Source organism: Macaca mulatta, chromosome 6 (assembly GCF_049350105.2).
Source record: "Macaca mulatta isolate MMU2019108-1 chromosome 6, T2T-MMU8v2.0, whole genome shotgun sequence".
In the NCBI taxonomy this organism is placed as follows: domain Eukaryota; kingdom Metazoa; phylum Chordata; class Mammalia; order Primates; family Cercopithecidae; genus Macaca; species Macaca mulatta.
The window spans coordinates 150,241,819-150,258,555 of record NC_133411.1 but is presented as its reverse complement, the minus strand read 5'-3'; the positions used below and the strand labels follow the sequence as shown (position 1 = coordinate 150,258,555).

The 16,737-nt window shown below is 46.8% G+C and overlaps 1 protein-coding gene and 1 long non-coding RNA gene across 28 annotated transcripts in view; one reads left to right on the top strand and one right to left on the bottom strand.

Moving 5' to 3' along the window:
- The window catches only part of LOC702071 (protocadherin gamma-C4), a 188,716-nt gene that overhangs the window by 95,604 nt on the left and 76,375 nt on the right, over positions 1-16,737 (bottom strand). The window contains exons 1-2 of one of the 27 annotated variants that reach the window (XM_077937229.1): positions 15,508-15,815; positions 13,129-14,487 (exon numbers count right to left, since the gene is read on the bottom strand). The exons of 19 other annotated variants lie outside the window; for them this stretch is intronic. In XM_077937229.1, the coding sequence (XP_077793355.1) occupies positions 13,129-14,487; positions 15,508-15,552 (1,404 nt within the window). In that variant the 5' untranslated portion in view covers positions 15,553-15,815. Of the gene's footprint in view, positions 1-187; positions 2,780-3,553; positions 7,428-8,162; positions 10,789-11,424; positions 11,841-11,910; positions 12,254-13,128; positions 16,133-16,737 lie in introns of those variants that run through there. 7 more of the 27 variants (XM_028849802.2, XM_077937205.1, XM_077937202.1 and 4 more) reach the window with 7 other exon arrangements.
- LOC144329551 (uncharacterized) lies at positions 11,027-15,734 on the top strand. The gene is made up of 2 exons (XR_013394909.1): positions 11,027-12,258; positions 12,920-15,734. It is a non-coding gene; the product is annotated as an uncharacterized LOC144329551 (long non-coding RNA).

Below are 16,737 nucleotides of genomic sequence, written 5' to 3'. Positions count from 1 at the left end.
AAACGTTCTGAAAGATTATGGTAATCTCATGAAAGGCAAAGTAAAACTCACATGTATTGCTCTAAATATAAATGAACTAAATATATGCCGCCCCCCCAAACAATTTTCATAATAGGCTCAATAAACATCTCCTTAAAAGACTTGTGCCAAGACACCAACAATTAGGAGGCAGAGAAATACATCTCACCTGATTACTTGTCGGGTCACATTTGCCTAAAATGATAGCTGAGTCTTCAGCTATCAAGAGTGGTTCGCTTTTCTCACAGCTCTCCTCGCTGATGAGCGTGTCCCCATAGTTGGGCTGGGGGAAAATCAGGTGACTCTTCTGCGAGTCCGCAATGAGAGAGACCTCGTGGGAATAGGTCTGCAGGAAAGCCTGCACCCCGTCCATGCCTACGAAGTGTGAGGTGGGCATACCTGCCAGCCCGCCTTCAGAAGCCTGTAGCAGGCGTGACTTATGCCAGCGCCACAGCCTGAGTGCCAGCAGCACGATGACAAATACCAGGAAGATGCAGGAGACTGCGGCCACCGCCACCACCAAGTACAGCGTGAGGTCTGAGGTTTCAGAGTTAGCTAGAGACTCGAGGCTGACGAGGTCCGCCAGGACTTCGGGGATGCTGTCGGCCACAGCCACGGTGAGCGTGACGGTGGCCGAGAGAGGGGGCTGGCCGTGGTCCTGGACGGCCACCACGAGGCTCTGCTTGAGCGCGTCTCTGTCCAGCAGGGCCCGCACCGTGCGCACCTCGCCCGTGTGCTCCCCTACCGCGAAAAGTCCCGGCTCGCTGGCCTTGAGCAGGCGGTAGGACAGCCAGGCGTTCTGGCCTGAATCTTTGTCCACCGCAACCACTTTGGTCACCAGGTAGCCAGGTTCTGCAGAGCGGGGCGCCAGCTCCACGCCAGTGGAACCGTCTGTGGGGAGGGCGGGGTACAGGATCTCAGGCGCATTGTCGTTCTGATCCAGCACGAACAGGCTCAGCGACACATTGCTGCTGAGGGGCGGGTCCCCGCTGTCACGTGCTATCACTCTCAGTTGTAAGTCTCGAAACTGCTCATAGTCGAAAGATTGTAGGGCATAGAGAACACCAGTGTTGGAGTTAATAGAGACATAAGAGGATAGAGGCACCCCCTGGACAGTGTCATCCGTCAGAGAGTAAGTGACCAGGGCATTCTGTTTGCTGTCCGGGTCGAGGGCAGTCACTGAGAAGATGGAGGCACCCCTGGGGTTGTTTTCGGGAATATAGGCAAAGTAAGAGGAGTGAGGAAAAACAGGAGGGTTATCGTTGTCATCTACCACATTCAGCCAGATATGAGTTTCTGAAGACAGAGGCGGGCTTCCCTGGTCTGTGGCTGTCAACGTTATATTGTAGCTCTGGACCAACTCCCTGTCCAGCACTCTGCTTGTTATCAATTTGTAATAATTTCCATAAGTCTTTTCTAATTTAAAAGGCAAGTGGTTAGGAATAAAACAGGAGACTTGACCATTTTCTCCAGAATCTTGATCTTGCACATTTAGAAGAGCAATGACTGTACCTGGAGGAGAGTTTTCCAGAATTGAATTAATAGAAGAGGTGATAGTTATTTCTGGAGTGTTATCATTCACATCCACAACAGTGATCAACATCATTGCGGTGGTAAAGAGACCTCCACCATCTTGGCCTTGAATTTCCATCTCATAGAATCCATATTTTTCAAAATCCAGAGACCCCCGTACTAGAACTTCTCCAGTTTGTGAATCCAATTGGAATATTTCAGAAGCCTTGCTTTCCATGTTCCGAAATGAATACATTACTTCCCCGTTGATTCCCTCGTCTGGATCCGTTGCATTAACCACCAGCACCCGAGTTCCAGAGCTGATGTTTTCTGGAACGCTCACGCGATATACGGACTGTGTAAACACTGGGATGTGGTCATTTACATCGAGGACCACCACACGAATAGGAACTGAGCCCTTTCGGATGGGATCGCCTCCATCTAAAGCTGTGAGGAGGAGCAGGTGAGCAACCTCTTTCTCTCGGTCCAGGCTTCCCTCCAGTAATAGCTCTGGATTCTTGGCCCCATCCATTCTGCCCCGTAGTTGCAAGGAAAAGTAACTATTAGGGCTGAGCTGGTAGTTCTGGAGGGAGTTCACGCCCACATCTGGATCCCTAGCATTAGGAAGAGCAAATCGCGCCCCAGGAATTGCGTGCTCACTGACTTTTATCTCCACTTCGTCTTCCTGGAAGCTGGGGGCGTTATCATTAATGTCGATTATTTCCACTTCCACTCCGTAAATCTTCAAGGTGTCTTCCACGAGAAGTTCCATATTTAAAAAACAGGAGGACACCGTCTCACAGAGCTCCTCCCGGTCTATCCTGCCTGCCGTGATCAAGCTGCCGCTTCGCAGATTCACAGCGAAAAGCTGTGTCTTCCCTCTGGAGACGATGCGGACTCCGCGCTTCGCCAGCTCCCGGGGCTCCAGCCCCAGGTCCTTGGAGATATTGCCCACGAAGTAGCCTTTTTCGGTTTCTTCGGGCACCGAATATCGGATCTGCCCGGCCCGGAACCCCCGCAGCGTCCCCAGGAAAATGCACAGCAGCACCAGCCCACTGCGGTCCAGGCGCTGTAGCCGATTCGCCATGGCAGGCTCTAAGCCGATATTCCGCGATTTCTCGAGCTGGTTGGTTGTGAATCGGTTTATGTATCTATGAAGTCCTAGGCCGACTGCATCCAAAATATATCAGAAAGCGCAGGAAAATACTTCTAAGTCTCCAGTAAGTATCCATCTCATTCTGCTTTGTGTGGTAGAGGCGGGGGAGGGAGGGACTCAATAGCGCGCAGCTTCCCATTCCCTGATTGGTGAACAGCGGCGCCTAGAGCCCATTCTTATTATTGCAACGACTAAGAAATTCCAGAAGAAATGATTATGCTCACCTCTTCGTGAATCTCACGTATTTGTAGAGCTTAAAAACGATTATACACAATGCTTATATTATGTGATGTTAAAACTTTACCAAGAACACCCACGAAAGGAGTAATTATTAAAAGGACTTGCTTAATTTTAAGAAAGTTTTCAAAATATTACTGGAGCTGAAAACTTGTAGGTTATAATTGGTTCCAATTGATTTTAACCGACTGAAAAGAACATTTCTGGAAGTGGAAATAACATGGTCCCGATAAAATCATCAGGTAGGATGCCTAACTATAATTCTTACAAGTGTTCCTTTATTGAGTAAATGAAACACTTGAGAAAAATTGAATAGCATCAGGGTTTCAATTAAAATACCATGCCGTGAAAATATACCTGTATTTTATATTTTTAACCAAAAGGTATTTTATTTCATAAAAAATGTCACCAGAGATTACCCATGTAGATGGCCTTAAAATGTCTTTGAATAGTAGGAAGATTGAGGCATTTAATTTAAACTTTTGTTTTAACAATGATAGCCATAAATTTGACCTATATTTTGGGAACTCTATGAAGAGGTTATCTAGAATCTTAAAATAATATCACTATATTGGAATATATTGGCATATTGTAATATAAAAAGGATTAAACACATTTTTAAATACTTACCTGTTTAAGAATCTTATTTGCTTCCAAGCTAGGAGTTAAAATGCTAGCCAGTAGCATGGAAGAGCTATCTTTGTTGAAGTTATCTTGTGTGGCTGGACAATGATCAACAGATGTGACGAAATTAAATTCAGGATTCATTTGATCCCCAGGCACACAAAAATTATAGGCATAGGGCAACGTTCCCTCATTGTAGCTGGGGGGACCCACAGGTCCGGACTTGGAGCAGAGAACTGACTCAAAGCAGCCCCCTGCAGTAGGGCTGAAAGACTGTCTTAGGCGTAGAGCGATAGCTAGAATCACCGCGAGTAGAAAGAGCACGGAAATCAAGGCCAAGGCCACCACCAGGTAAAACTGCATCTCAGCCTGGGAGTCAGAGGGTGTGGGACGGTCGCTGAAATCCGGCAGTACCTCTTGCAAGCTATCTGCGAACACCAGGTGCAGCATGGCAGTGGCTGAAAGAGGTGGCTGTCCTCCATCTCTTACAGCGACTAGCAGGCGCTGGCGGACCGAGTCCTTGTCACCCAAAGCACGCGCCATGCGCACCTCGCCAGTTCGCAGCCCCAGGCTGAAGAGCCCGGGCTCACTGGCATGCACCACGTGGTAGGACAGCCAGGCATTGTGCCCCGAGTCGGCGTCCACGGCCACCACCTTGGTCACCAGGTAGCCTGGCTGTGCGGCCCGCGGCACTGTGTCGAAGACCGCGGAGCCGTCGGGACCCAGCGCAGGGTACAGCACCCGCGGTGCGTTGTCGTTACGGTCGCCCACCAACACGCGCAGGCTCACATTGGCGCTGAGCGCGGGCGAGCCCTGGTCGCAGGCCTGCAGCGTGAGCTCGAAGGCGCGCAGCTGCTCGTGGTCAAAGGCGCGCTGCGCGAACACCACCCCGTTCTGCGCGCTCACGGACACGTAGGACGACAGCGTTCGTGACTCCAGGTCGCTGGCAACGAGAGAGTAGGAGACACGGCCATTGGGCCCGAAGTCTGGGTCAGAGGCACTGACTTGCGCTATGGAGGCACCTGGCTGGTTGTTTTCTGGCACATGGACCAGGTAGGCGGACTGTCCGAAAACGGGCGCGTTGTCGTTGACGTCAGTGATGTGCAGGGTTATGGTTTTGCTGGAGGAGAGCGGAGGCTTGCCCCTGTCGGTGGCTGCGATGGTGACGTTGTACTCTGGGGTCTGCTCCCGATCCAGGGCCCCATCTGTTACTAGTTTGTAGTAATTATTAGAAGAAGAATGAATCTTAAATGGAACACCTCTACTTAAACTACACCTGACTTCCCCATTTTCCCCTGAGTCTCGGTCCCGTGTTTTGAAGAGGGCAACAACCACTCCTGGAGGGGAATCCTCCATAATCTGATCAGGGAGTGACGTGATGATTATTTCTGGGCTGTTGTCATTTTCGTCTAGAACTTCTATAATTACTTTACAACGTGTTGAGAGAGATCCTTGGTCTTTTGCCTCTATGTTCATCGTATATCTTTCCACTTCTTCAAAATCCAAAGGCTGCTGAGTTAGAATGTTTCCTGTAGCGTAATCCAGAGAGAACACGTGCTGCGCTTTGTCAGCCACACCAAGGAAGGAGTAAGTGATCTCCGAGTTGATGCCCTCGTCCTGGTCAGTGGCCTTCACTCTCAGGATGGAGGTGCCTGGAGGCACGTCTTCCCGTAGGCTGACCCTGTACACGTCCTGGCTGAACACTGGGGGGTTGTCATTGGCATCTATTACCAGGATTCTTATCTGAGCAGTACCGCTTCGGGGAGGGTCCCCACCATCTAAGGCAGTCAGTACCAAGTGGTGAGCGCTCTGCGTTTCTCGGTCCAGAGTCTTCTGCAATACTAATTCTGGATATTTGCCACCATCAGGATTGTCTTTCTCCACCAATGAGAAATGCTCGTTAGGACTTAGTTGGTATTTGCTCAGCGAATTCATACTAATATCAGGATCTTCTGCAGACTCAAGAATTGTTCCCATCCCCGGGCTGACAGATTCACTGATTTCTAAGTTTATTTCATCTTTCTGGAATTGAGGGGCGTGGTCATTAATATCCTCAATCACCACAATGATATGAAAAATATTTAAAGGATTTTCCACCACAGCTTCCAATTGCAACTCACATCTTCTTCTCTCTTTGCATATTTGCTCACGGTCTATTCGGTCCTTCACAAGTAAGTCCCCGCTCTCCGCGTCTACGCTGAAGTGCAGCTTCTCCGCGCTAACTCGCAGCTTGCGAGCCGACACATCCAGGACACTGAGCCCTAGATCCTTAGCGAGGTTCCCCACCACCGAGCCCTTGGCCAGCTCCTCCGGAATCGAGTAGCGGATCGGCTCACACAGCGCGGGGTAGAACAAAGGCAGCAGCAAGGGAAATAGTACCTGCCGCGGGCCGGCCCGGCGCCTCTGCGCGCAGCTCCCTCCCATCGTTCGCTTGGGTTCTCGCTGGGTCCCCGCTTTTCCAGCTGGAGAAAGTGCACTCTACCGCGCTAAAAGAGCATTCGGCCCAGGACAGGAGGAGTCCCGGGTCTCGGAGCTGGGAATCTGGTGTGCTGGGCGAGGTCTGCCCAGCCGGGAGCCTCTGCGTGTGTGCTGGTTTTCTTCTTTCTGTTGTTGGCTGCGCAGGGAATCCTAGGCTAGAGGCTGAGGGATCCCCGGCGTCAGCGCTTGCTCTGCACTGGCCGACAGCGGCGCCCAGAGGCTCCGTGTGGGACTGCAGCTTGACTTTATCTCTTTCAAGGAATTTTTTGAGTTGACAACCAAAATATTTGAATCTTATTCCTCAGTGATTCCTTTACATCAGGAAATATATTTCCACGTGGTCATAACTAGCTCATCTTTTTATGTACTAAAATTTACATATATCTTGAATAAATGAATATTTTTTCTTCAAAATTTAAAGAGGCACAAAAGAATATAGCATGAAGGTTTATAGATCTCCTACCCTATGGCCCATTGCTCTCCACTTCCTCCATCCAGAGGCAGTCATTCTTGTTCCTTTTAAGAGTAATTATCTATGAAGCTGGAAGTACTGAAGATAAGCAACATTTTTTTTTGTCTTCAATTCTAACCTATATTCACCTAGAAAGTAATAATTCCTAATTTCATATTTAAGTACTGGAATGTAACCATTGCTCTAGTCATTACCATCATCCAGGGTGTCCTGTATTGCTTTTAAATAACCATATTTAAAAATATTTTCTTACAATAGCTACAATGTCAAAAGAGTAGTTTTTTTTAAAAAAATCTGTATTTTTCATTTGAGATGAATGCACAATTTTGACTCTTATGAACACAAATATGAAATAATAGTTTCAAAGGTTTAATAGTTAATAACTATGATCCTAAAGAGTGTGCTTTCCTTCCACAGACCTATCATTGAACAAATGTTGACTGGCCTGAAAAAAGTCATGGTCTTCAAAGGGTCTTGAGAAACTTTGGAATGCTTTTTGACCTTATGCTACCACATTTAGTAGAATATTAGTAATGAAATTAAGAGATCAACCTAATACATCACTATTTTCATTGAACTAAATGAACTCATCAGTATCTCCACTGATCCTTTGTTTAGGTAATTTCCCTTACTTATTTGCATATATTATTTTCTTTTTTATTTTTGGTGCTTATATTCTGATCTGCAGAAATGGCATTTCTTTCTTGACTCTAAGTTTATTTTGCCTCTCAATTTCAGAATTTTCAGAGTTTCAGGTGTTTGCCTCCCTATACATTAAACAGCCACTGAAATAGCTTTGTCATATATCTGTTGCTCCTGTTCTTGGGAACATGTACAAATTTATCTGTCTTCCCAATCCATATTTACTTTCAGCCTTAGTGATTAGAACATTTAACAAAAAAGACAAAAGCAGAACCCCAAATGTTCTAATTTCACCCTCTATAGCCTCTTCAGGATCCCTATTGAGCAACACAAGTTACATTAAAATGCTGTATCTTCCACATAGTAGTGGGAAATTAGAGAATTGTATGCAAAAAGGATGCTTCAGTGTTATCAGGTATAAATAGGGCAGGAAAAATCTAAGTATACATTGTTATAAATAAGTTAATTCAATATTAATGAAAAACAGTATATTCAACTGCAACTATCGCCACAAAGTATAAATTTAAAAACATATAAAAGGTAGTTTGGAAAAGGCCTATTGCTCTTCTCCTTGGGAAGAGCTGCGTTGAGTAATCTTGGATTTGGGTTGTGTTTCCAGAGACCATTTCTTTCTGATACTTACCTATTCTTACCAGACTGCCTTCAGAACAAGAGGGATGCTTAAGGGGCTGGAGTTTCAATGTGTGACCACCCAGGAGGAAATATAAATCGACAGACACTTCTGTATGGAAGTCTGTCTTAAGAATTGTCAATATTGTACTCAACAACACTATAAACTACAAGGTTCTGCAAAGCTAATCATAACAAAGCCTGATGACATACAGGCCTTGATTGAGACTAGGTGAATTTTACCAGAAAGTTAAAAAAAAACCCTTAATAAACATCAAATTCTACTCATCAGTGTTTTAGCATTTGCACTTTCCACTATCATGCTGCAAACTTAAAAGTAAAACCAATCTTTTTTAACAACAGAAAAAGAGTAAAAATAAAAGTAAAACTCACTGGAACCAATGGGGTATCCTCTAAAGGAAACTTCGAATCATTTAACAAAGACAAAGGATCCTTTTTCTCACAGCTCTCCCGGCTGATGAGCGTGTCAGCGTAGTTGGGCTGGGGGAAGATCAGGTGACTCTTCCGCGAGTCCGCGGTGAGGGAGACCTCGTGGGAATAGGTCTGCAGGAAAGCCCGCACCCCGTCCACGCCCACAAAGTGCGAGCCGGGCACGCCTGTCAAGCCGCCTCCTGAAGCCTGCAGCAGGCGTGACTTGTGCCAGCGCCGCAGCCTGAGCGCCAGCAGCACGATGACGAAGGCCAGGAAGACGCAGGAGACCGCAGCCACCGCTACCACCAGGTACAGAGTGAGGTCTGAGGTTCCAGAGTTAGCCAGAGACTCGAGGCTGCTGAGGTCCGCCAGGACTTCGGGGATGCTGTCGGCCACGGCCACCGTGAGCGTGACGGTGGCCGAGAGAGGGGGCTGGCCGTGGTCCTGGACGGCCACCACGAGGCTTTGCTTGAGCGCGTCTCTGTCCAGCAGGGCCCGCGCCGTGCGCACCTCGCCCGTGTGCAGCCCCACCGCGAAGAGTCCCGGCTCGCTGGCCTTGAGCAGGCGGTAGGACAGCCAGGCGTTCTGGCCCGAGTCTCTGTCCACCGCCACCACCTTGGTCACCAGGTAGCCGGGCTCTGCGGAGCGGGGCGCCAGCTCCACGCCAGTGGAACCGTCTGTGGGGAGGGCGGGGTACAGGATCTCGGGCGCATTGTCGTTCTGGTCCAGCACAAACAGGCTCAACGACACATTGCTGCTGAGTGGAGGATCCCCGCTGTCGCTGGCTGTCACCTGCATCTGTAGCTCATGGAATTGCTCATAGTCAAAGGATCTGAGTGCATACAGGACGCCAGTGTCTGAGTTGATGGATATGTATGAGGACAGAGGTGCCCCCTGGATGGTGTCTTCAGCCAGGGAGTAAATAATCCGGGCATTCTCTTTGCTGTCCGGGTCCAGCGCTGTCACTGAGAAGATGGAGGCACCCCTGGCGTTGTTCTCTGGGATATAGGTAAAGTAGGATACATGAGAGAAGGTAGGTGGGTTGTCATTGATATCTGCCACTTGTAGCATAAAGTGAATTTCCGTTGATAGAGGTGGACTTCCCCCATCTGTGGCTGTTACTGTGATATTGTAAGAGGATACCTGTTCCCTGTCAAGGGCTCTGTGTGTCACCAATCTGTAATAACTATCAATGGACTTTTCTAATTTAAATGGTAGATACGCCAAAATGGAACAGGTTACCCGTCCATTCTGCTCAGAGTCTAAATCATGCACATTTAAAAGGGCTACGACTGTTCCCAGAGGTGAATCTTCAGTCACTGGACTAAATAGAGACGTGATGGCTACCTCTGGACTGTTGTCATTTACATCTTCTACTGTAATCAGCACTTTTGCAGTTGCAAGATATGCTCCTCCATCTTCTGCTTGTATTTCTATTTCATAGAAACCAGTTTCTTCATAATCTAGATTTTCTGATATTTTTATTTCTCCAGTATATTTGTTTAGTTGGAACTTCAACAATTGCGTATCAGGTAATTTTCGGAATGAATATGTCACTTCTCCATTGGCACCTTCGTCCCTGTCGGTGGCTGTGACTGTCAGCAGCTGAGTGCCCACAGGCAAATTCTCAGGAACACTCACTCGGTATTCTGGTAAGGTGAAGACCGGCGCGTTGTCATTTGTATCGAAGACAGTCACGCTGACGAGAACAGTGCCAGATCGGAGAGGGTCACCCCCGTCGGAGGCGGTGAGGACCAGGTGGTGAATGGCCTCTTCCTCGCGATCTAGGGCATGCTCCAGTACCAGCTCCGGGTACTTGACGCCATTGGCACGGCTCTGAACTCTTAGGGAGAAGTGCCTATTGGGGCTGAGCTGATAGCTCTGCAGGGAGTTCACGCCCACATCCGGATCAATAGCTTCCGGGAGAGGAAAACGCATTCCCGTGGCGACATTTTCATTAATTTTTACGTCTAGATTTTCTGCTTGGAATTTTGGAGCATTGTCATTTATATCAGTTACTTCTATTTCTATCCCAAAAAGTTTCACCCTTTCTTCCACAAGGATATTAAAACTCACCAGGCACCGCGCGCTCTGAGCGCAGAGCTCCTCCCGGTCTATCCTGTCCGCGGTGACCAAGCTGCCGCTGCGCGGGTCCAGAGAGAAAAGCTGCCTCCTACCTCTGGAGACTATGCGGACTCCGCGCTCCGCCAGCTCTCCGGGCGCCAGCCCCAAGTCTTTGGAGATGTTGCCCACGAAAGAGCCTTTCTCTAATTCCTCAGGAATTGAGTAGGAGATCTGCCGGGCTCCAGCCTCCCATGGAATCCCGAGGAAGAGGCAGAGCAAGACCAGCTCACTGCAATCCTTTGATTCCTTTGAGCGATTCCTTTGAGCGGCCATTGTAGTCTGGTTACAGAATTCTGCAAAGTCCTCACTGGACACGTTGTGTGTTTAAACCGGTTCCTTTGTCTTTCTATGGCTTCAGGGTGTCTCTGTAGCCTGAGCACTTTAAATTCTGGAGTGAGCTTCCCTGCAGCCCAGCAGCCGGTTTGTGGGGCTTTGTGTAGTTGGAGCCCTGAGAATCCGGATTGAGCTCTGGCTGCGTTTTCTCTCCTAGTAGGTGAACAGCGGCGCTCAGAGCCCTAAGAAGTTACTGCACCCAAGTTATACATGGACTGGAAAGTAAACTCCATTCTGTCGGATTATTATATTTTACATAGATTCTTTGGTTTCCCCACTCCTATCTTTAAATAATTTACTATATGTAGGTTTCTTACTGGAGGTGTGACAAAGTGGAGTGAAAATATTGTAAATATTTCACAATAATGTTTGGTTAAATATATATTTGCAACACGTTTTCCCAACAGAAATGTACATACTGTAATAAAAGGTAAATAATACTTATTTTAGGTCATATGAGTGTCTAGGTATATTCAGAAAAGTGTTATAATTTAAAATTGTGATTTAAATAGTCCAATTTTATTTAGCATACATTCATACAAGACTATATTAAATAAACTCTTCATGACATAGTTCACTCTGAAGCTTTATAATTTTAACTACTTAATTCATTAAATTTATTTAGCTTAGGATTATGTAAGAGGTTTTTAAAGTACTCTTCTAGAATAGTTTTACTGAGCCTTAATGAACCTTTTTGTGTAAAACGTACTTTATCTTATAGGGATATAAGTTAAGTGGACCTATTTAAATGATTAAGCAGGCAATCACAAACTAAAATGAACATATATTACAGTTGCAAATTAAAATGTCTGCATTGTAATGAGAAAAGAAATATGTAGAATTTGAAGTACTGAAAGTTTTAGAAAACAAAGTTAGATGTAGTGATATAGGTTTTCAACAAGTAAGTGTTTATGTCAAATGACCTGTTTTCATCAGAGCATTAATACCAGTATAAATAATCTCTTCTCTTAGGCAGTTTGTATGAGAGGCCAAAGTCCAGTGGTTCACATATCTTCAACTGTGTGTGCCCATCAACCCAGTAGCAATTATTCCCTCAAATGCAAAGGGTATAGAAGTTTACTTCTTTCACACAGAGAACAGGATGTTCAGAAGTGTTTATATCACTATGCCTTCCAAGTATAGAACTCTTCAAAGATTTTATCTTTTTTCTTCAAAAATCTTCTATCAGCGAATCAGAGACAGAGACTGAGTGCAACAGCAATAGTATTTCATTTCATTTCTTAGAAATGTCTTTTTTTTTTTTTTTTTGAGACAGGGTCCCGCTTTGTCACCCAGGCTGGAGTGCAGTGGCACAATCATAGCTCACTGCAGCCTAGACTTCCTGGGCTCAAGCAATTCTCCCACTGCAGCCTCCAGAGTAGCTGAGACCACAGAAATGTGCCACCACACCCTGCTAATTTTTAAATTTTCGGAAGCAATGGGGTCTCCCTATGTTGCCCAGGCTGGTCTCAAATTCCTGGGCTCAAGAGATTCTCCACCTCCACCTCCCAAAGTGCTGGGATTACAGCACACTTGGCCCTGCCTGCATATTTATTTATTTATTTTAGAGACAGGGTCACACTCTGTCACCCAGGCTGGAGTGCAGTGGCAAGATCAGGGCTCACTGCAACCTTGACCTCCTAGGACCAAGCAATCCACCCAGCTCAGCCTCTCAAGTAGCTGGGACCACAGGGGAATGTTACCACACTCTGCTAATGGTTTTGTTTTATTTTTGTTTTAGTAGAGATGGGGGGTCTCCCTATATTGCCCAGGCTGGTCTCAATTCTTGGGTTCAAGTGATACTTTCTGCTTCAGCCTCCAAAAGTGCTGTGATTATAGGTGTGAGCCACTGGGCCTGCCTTCTGAATATTTTTAAGCTTTAAAAATATATAAATAAGATATGGTAAATTCACTAAGTCTTGGCAAATTTGAATAGATAGGTTACTTGTTTGTTTTCTTAGGTGCCAAGACCACTGCTTCTGTTCGATAGTCAGAACTTGACAAAATATGGTGGCTCACACCTGTAATCCCAGCACTTTGAGAGGCCAAGTTGGGAGGATCATGAGGTCAGGAGTTTGAGACCAGCCTGGTCGACATAGTGAAACCCCATCTCTACTAAAAATACAAAAAATTTAGCCATGGTGAGGGGCGCCAGTAATCCCAGCTACTTGGGAGGCTGAGGCAGGAGAATCGCTTGAACCCAGAAGGCAGAGGTTGCAGTGAGCTGAGATCGCACCCCTGCACTCCAGCCTGGGCAACAGTGAGAGACTCCATCTCAAAAAAAAAAAAGACAAAGACTAAATATCTTCAATCAGGTGACATTCTACAATTGACAAAACATTGAGAAAAGATGATAAAAAGCTATGAGTTTTAAATATATAATTCTAGATATGAAAATAAAGTAGTATGCCTAAAATATGAGAAACTAGTAGACTATTAGATAAATCACACACAAAAAAGAGAAACTCACCGAAGTTAGAGTCTCAGAATGTGAAGTCAAATCCTCCCCACCATGAGGTGGAATTAAGGCTCCAGGAGAAACACTGCAAACCATGTCTTCATTGGAATGTATGGGTGCACTACATTTTAGGAAATTAAACTCTTTTGTACCCGTATGTGCAATGCACAGATTATAAGAATAAGGCAAAGTCCCCTCACTGTAGTTGGGGGGAACTACAGGTCCAGACTTGACACAGAGACCAGGATGGAAGCAGTCCCAAGTAGTAGGGCTGAGAGAGCGTCGCAGGCGCAAGGCAATGGCCAGAATCACCGCAAGGAGGAAGAGCACTGAGATTAAGGCCAAGGCCACCACCAGGTAAAACTGTAGCTCAGCCTGGGGGTCAGAGAGTACAGGGCGATCGTACTCTCTGAGGTCTGGCAGTATCTCTTGCAAGTTGTCTGCGAAGACCAGATGCAGGGTGGCGGTGGCAGAGAGTGGCGGCTGTCCACCATCACGCACAGTGACCAGCAGGCGCTGGCGGGCTGCGTCCCTGTCGCCTAAGGCTCGAGCCATGCGCACCTCACCAGTGCGCAGCCCCAGGCTGAAGAGCCCGGGCTCGCTGGCCTGCAGCACGTGGTAGGATAGCCAGGCGTTGTGTCCTGAGTCGGCGTCCACCGCTACCACCTTAGTCACTAGGTAGCCGGGCTCTGCAGAGCGAGGCACCATGTCGAAGAGCGCGGAGCCGTCGGGACCCAGAGCTGGGTACAGCACGCGCGGTGCGTTGTCATTGCGGTCTCCCACCAACACGCGCAGGCTCACGTTGGCGCTGAGCGCGGGCGAGCCATGGTCGCGGGCTTGCAGCGTGAGCTCGAAGGCGCGCAGTTGCTCGTGATCAAAGGCGCGCTGCGCGAAGACCATCCCGCTCTGCGCGCTCACGGACACATATGACGACAGCGCCAGGGGTTCTAGGTCACTTGCCACGATAGAGTAGGAGATGTGGCCGTTGAGCCCCAAATCCGGGTCAGAGGCGCTCACTTGCGCAATGGAGGCTCCTGGCGGGTTGTTCTCGGCCACATGAACCACGTAGGACGTCTGGTCGAAAACTGGGGCGTTGTCGTTGATGTCAGTGACATACAAGGTGATGCTTCTACTGGAAGAAAGGGGCGGCTTGCCCCTGTCAGTGGCTACGATGGTTACATTGTATTCTGGTGTCTGCTCTCGGTCCAGGGCTCCATCTGTCACCAGCTTGTAGTAGTTATTGGAAGAAGAATAAATCTTGAATGGAATGTCTGTTTCTATATTACACCTGACTTCTCCATTTCCTCCGAAATCCAGGTCCCGTGTTTTGAAGAGGGCAACAACCATTCCTGGAGGAGAATTCTCCAAAATCTGATCAGAGAGAGAAGTTATGATTATTTCTGGGTTGTTGTCGTTTTCATCCAGGATTTCTATGATTACTTTACACTGGGCAGAGAGACCACCTCCGTCCTTCGCTTCCACTTCCATGGTGTACCTTTCTACATCTTCAAAATCAAATGACTGGTTATTTTTAATCATACCTGTTTTCTCATCCAATAAGAACATATGTTTTGTGCTCTGGGCAGTGCTTCGGAAGTAGTAGTTTATCTCGGCATTGACCCCCTCATCCTGGTCAGTGGCTGTCACTTGCAACACAGGGGACCCAGGGGGCAGATTTTCACTAACACTAATTCTATATTCGTCTCTGCTGAAAACCGGGGGGTTATCATTGGTGTCCTTGACAGAAATTTGTATGTGAGCGGTGGCACTTCTTGGTGGGTCACCTCCGTCCAAGGCAGTCAATATCAAGCTATGAGATCTCTGTTCTTCCCGGTCTAGGAGTTTCTCCAGAGATAACTCTGGGTATTTGCCACCGTCGGAATTAACTCTAACCATTAATGAAAAATAAGGATTAGAGTTTATCTTATAATCTTTAATTGAGTTTATGTTTATATCGGGATCCGTGGCAGGGTCAAGCGATATTCGTGCACCAGCGGATGCAGATTCGAAAATTTCTAAATGTATTTCCTTTTTATCAAATTGAGGGGCGTGGTCATTAACATCCTCAATCACCACAATGATATGAAAAACATTTAAAGGATTTTCCACCACAGCTTCCAATTGCAACTCACATCTTCTTCTCTCTTTGCATATTTGCTCACGGTCTATTCGGTCCTTCACAAGTAAGTCCCCGCTCTCTGCGTCTACGCTGAAGTGCAGCTTCTCCGCGCTAACTCGCAGCTTGCGAGCCGACACATCCAGGACACTGAGCCCTAGATCCTTAGCGAGGTTCCCCACCACCGAGCCCTTGGCCAGCTCCTCCGGAATCGAGTAGCGGATCGGCTCACACAGCGCGGGGTAGAACAAAGGCAGCAGCAAGGGAAATAGTACCTGCCGCGGGCCGGCCCGGCGCCTCTGCGCGCAGCTCCCTCCCATCGTTCGCTTGGGTTCTCGCTGGGTCCCCGCTTTTCCAGCTGGAGAAAGTGCACTCTACCGCGCTAAAAGAGCATTCGGCCCAGGACAGGAGGAGTCCCGGGTCTCGGAGCTGGGAATCTGGTGTGCTGGGCGAGGTCTGCCCAGCTGGAAGCTTCTGTGTGTGTGCTGGTTTTCTTCTTTCTGTTGTTGGCTGCGCAGGGAATCCCTAGGCTGGAGGCTGAGGGATCCCCGGCGTCAGCGCTTGCTCTGCACTGGCCGACAGCGGCGCCCAGAGGCTCCGTGCGGGACAGCAGCCCGGTTTTTCATTTTGAATTCGGTCTCCAAAATGTATATATTCTTCGAAAATGCAGGTGTACGTTCCCCCCAAATTTTGCTCTCACCATAGTATTATAGTAGATATTTCTATGCTTTGTGTTGCAAATAAATGTGTTATGCACAATTTCAAACTTATACAACAGTAGGGAGTATATGTAGTGAACCTTCACATAGCCCACCCCACCTTCAACAATGATCACCACAAAGCCAATCTTTGTCAATATATACTGCGCTCCCCCATTATTTTTAAGTAATGCAAGTATAGAATGTCAATCAATGCTTCTTTTTAAGATGAGACATTAAGGTCAAGAATTTTATCTTTCAGCTTATGTTCTACAATCTGTTACCAATGCACAATAAGTTAAGTCCTACATAGTTCAAGAAAAAAAGAAGTAAACATTTTCCATACTCCGCTCAGTTATCTGTCTGGTGAGCCTTGTGTTCTGGTTTTCAGGGCAAGAGACATTTTTGTAGTATTGAATAGTAACTACCTACCATGACATATAAGCCTTCATGGATATCTGTTATGTTTTCCTCAAATTAACACACATTTCAATATTTATAAATACTAAGTATGAAGGTTACTCCTCAGAACAGAAATTGTAATAATTTTCTTGTTATATGGTTAAAAATATGAGCCTGAAGGATGCTTTATTTTTTGCTACCTGCTTCAGGGGGAAGACGTGTTTGAAATAATTAAAATGTCTGTATGTCATAAAGGATTTCCAGACAGTTTAGCTTTTTTTTCTTAAAAATAAAGCAACAGAAACCCAAGTAATTGCAAACAAATAAAATAATTCTTCATTTCCACAGAAATGCCAGCAGTCATCAATGTATCTATGGATCACATGTTTAGCATAGAATTTTGAC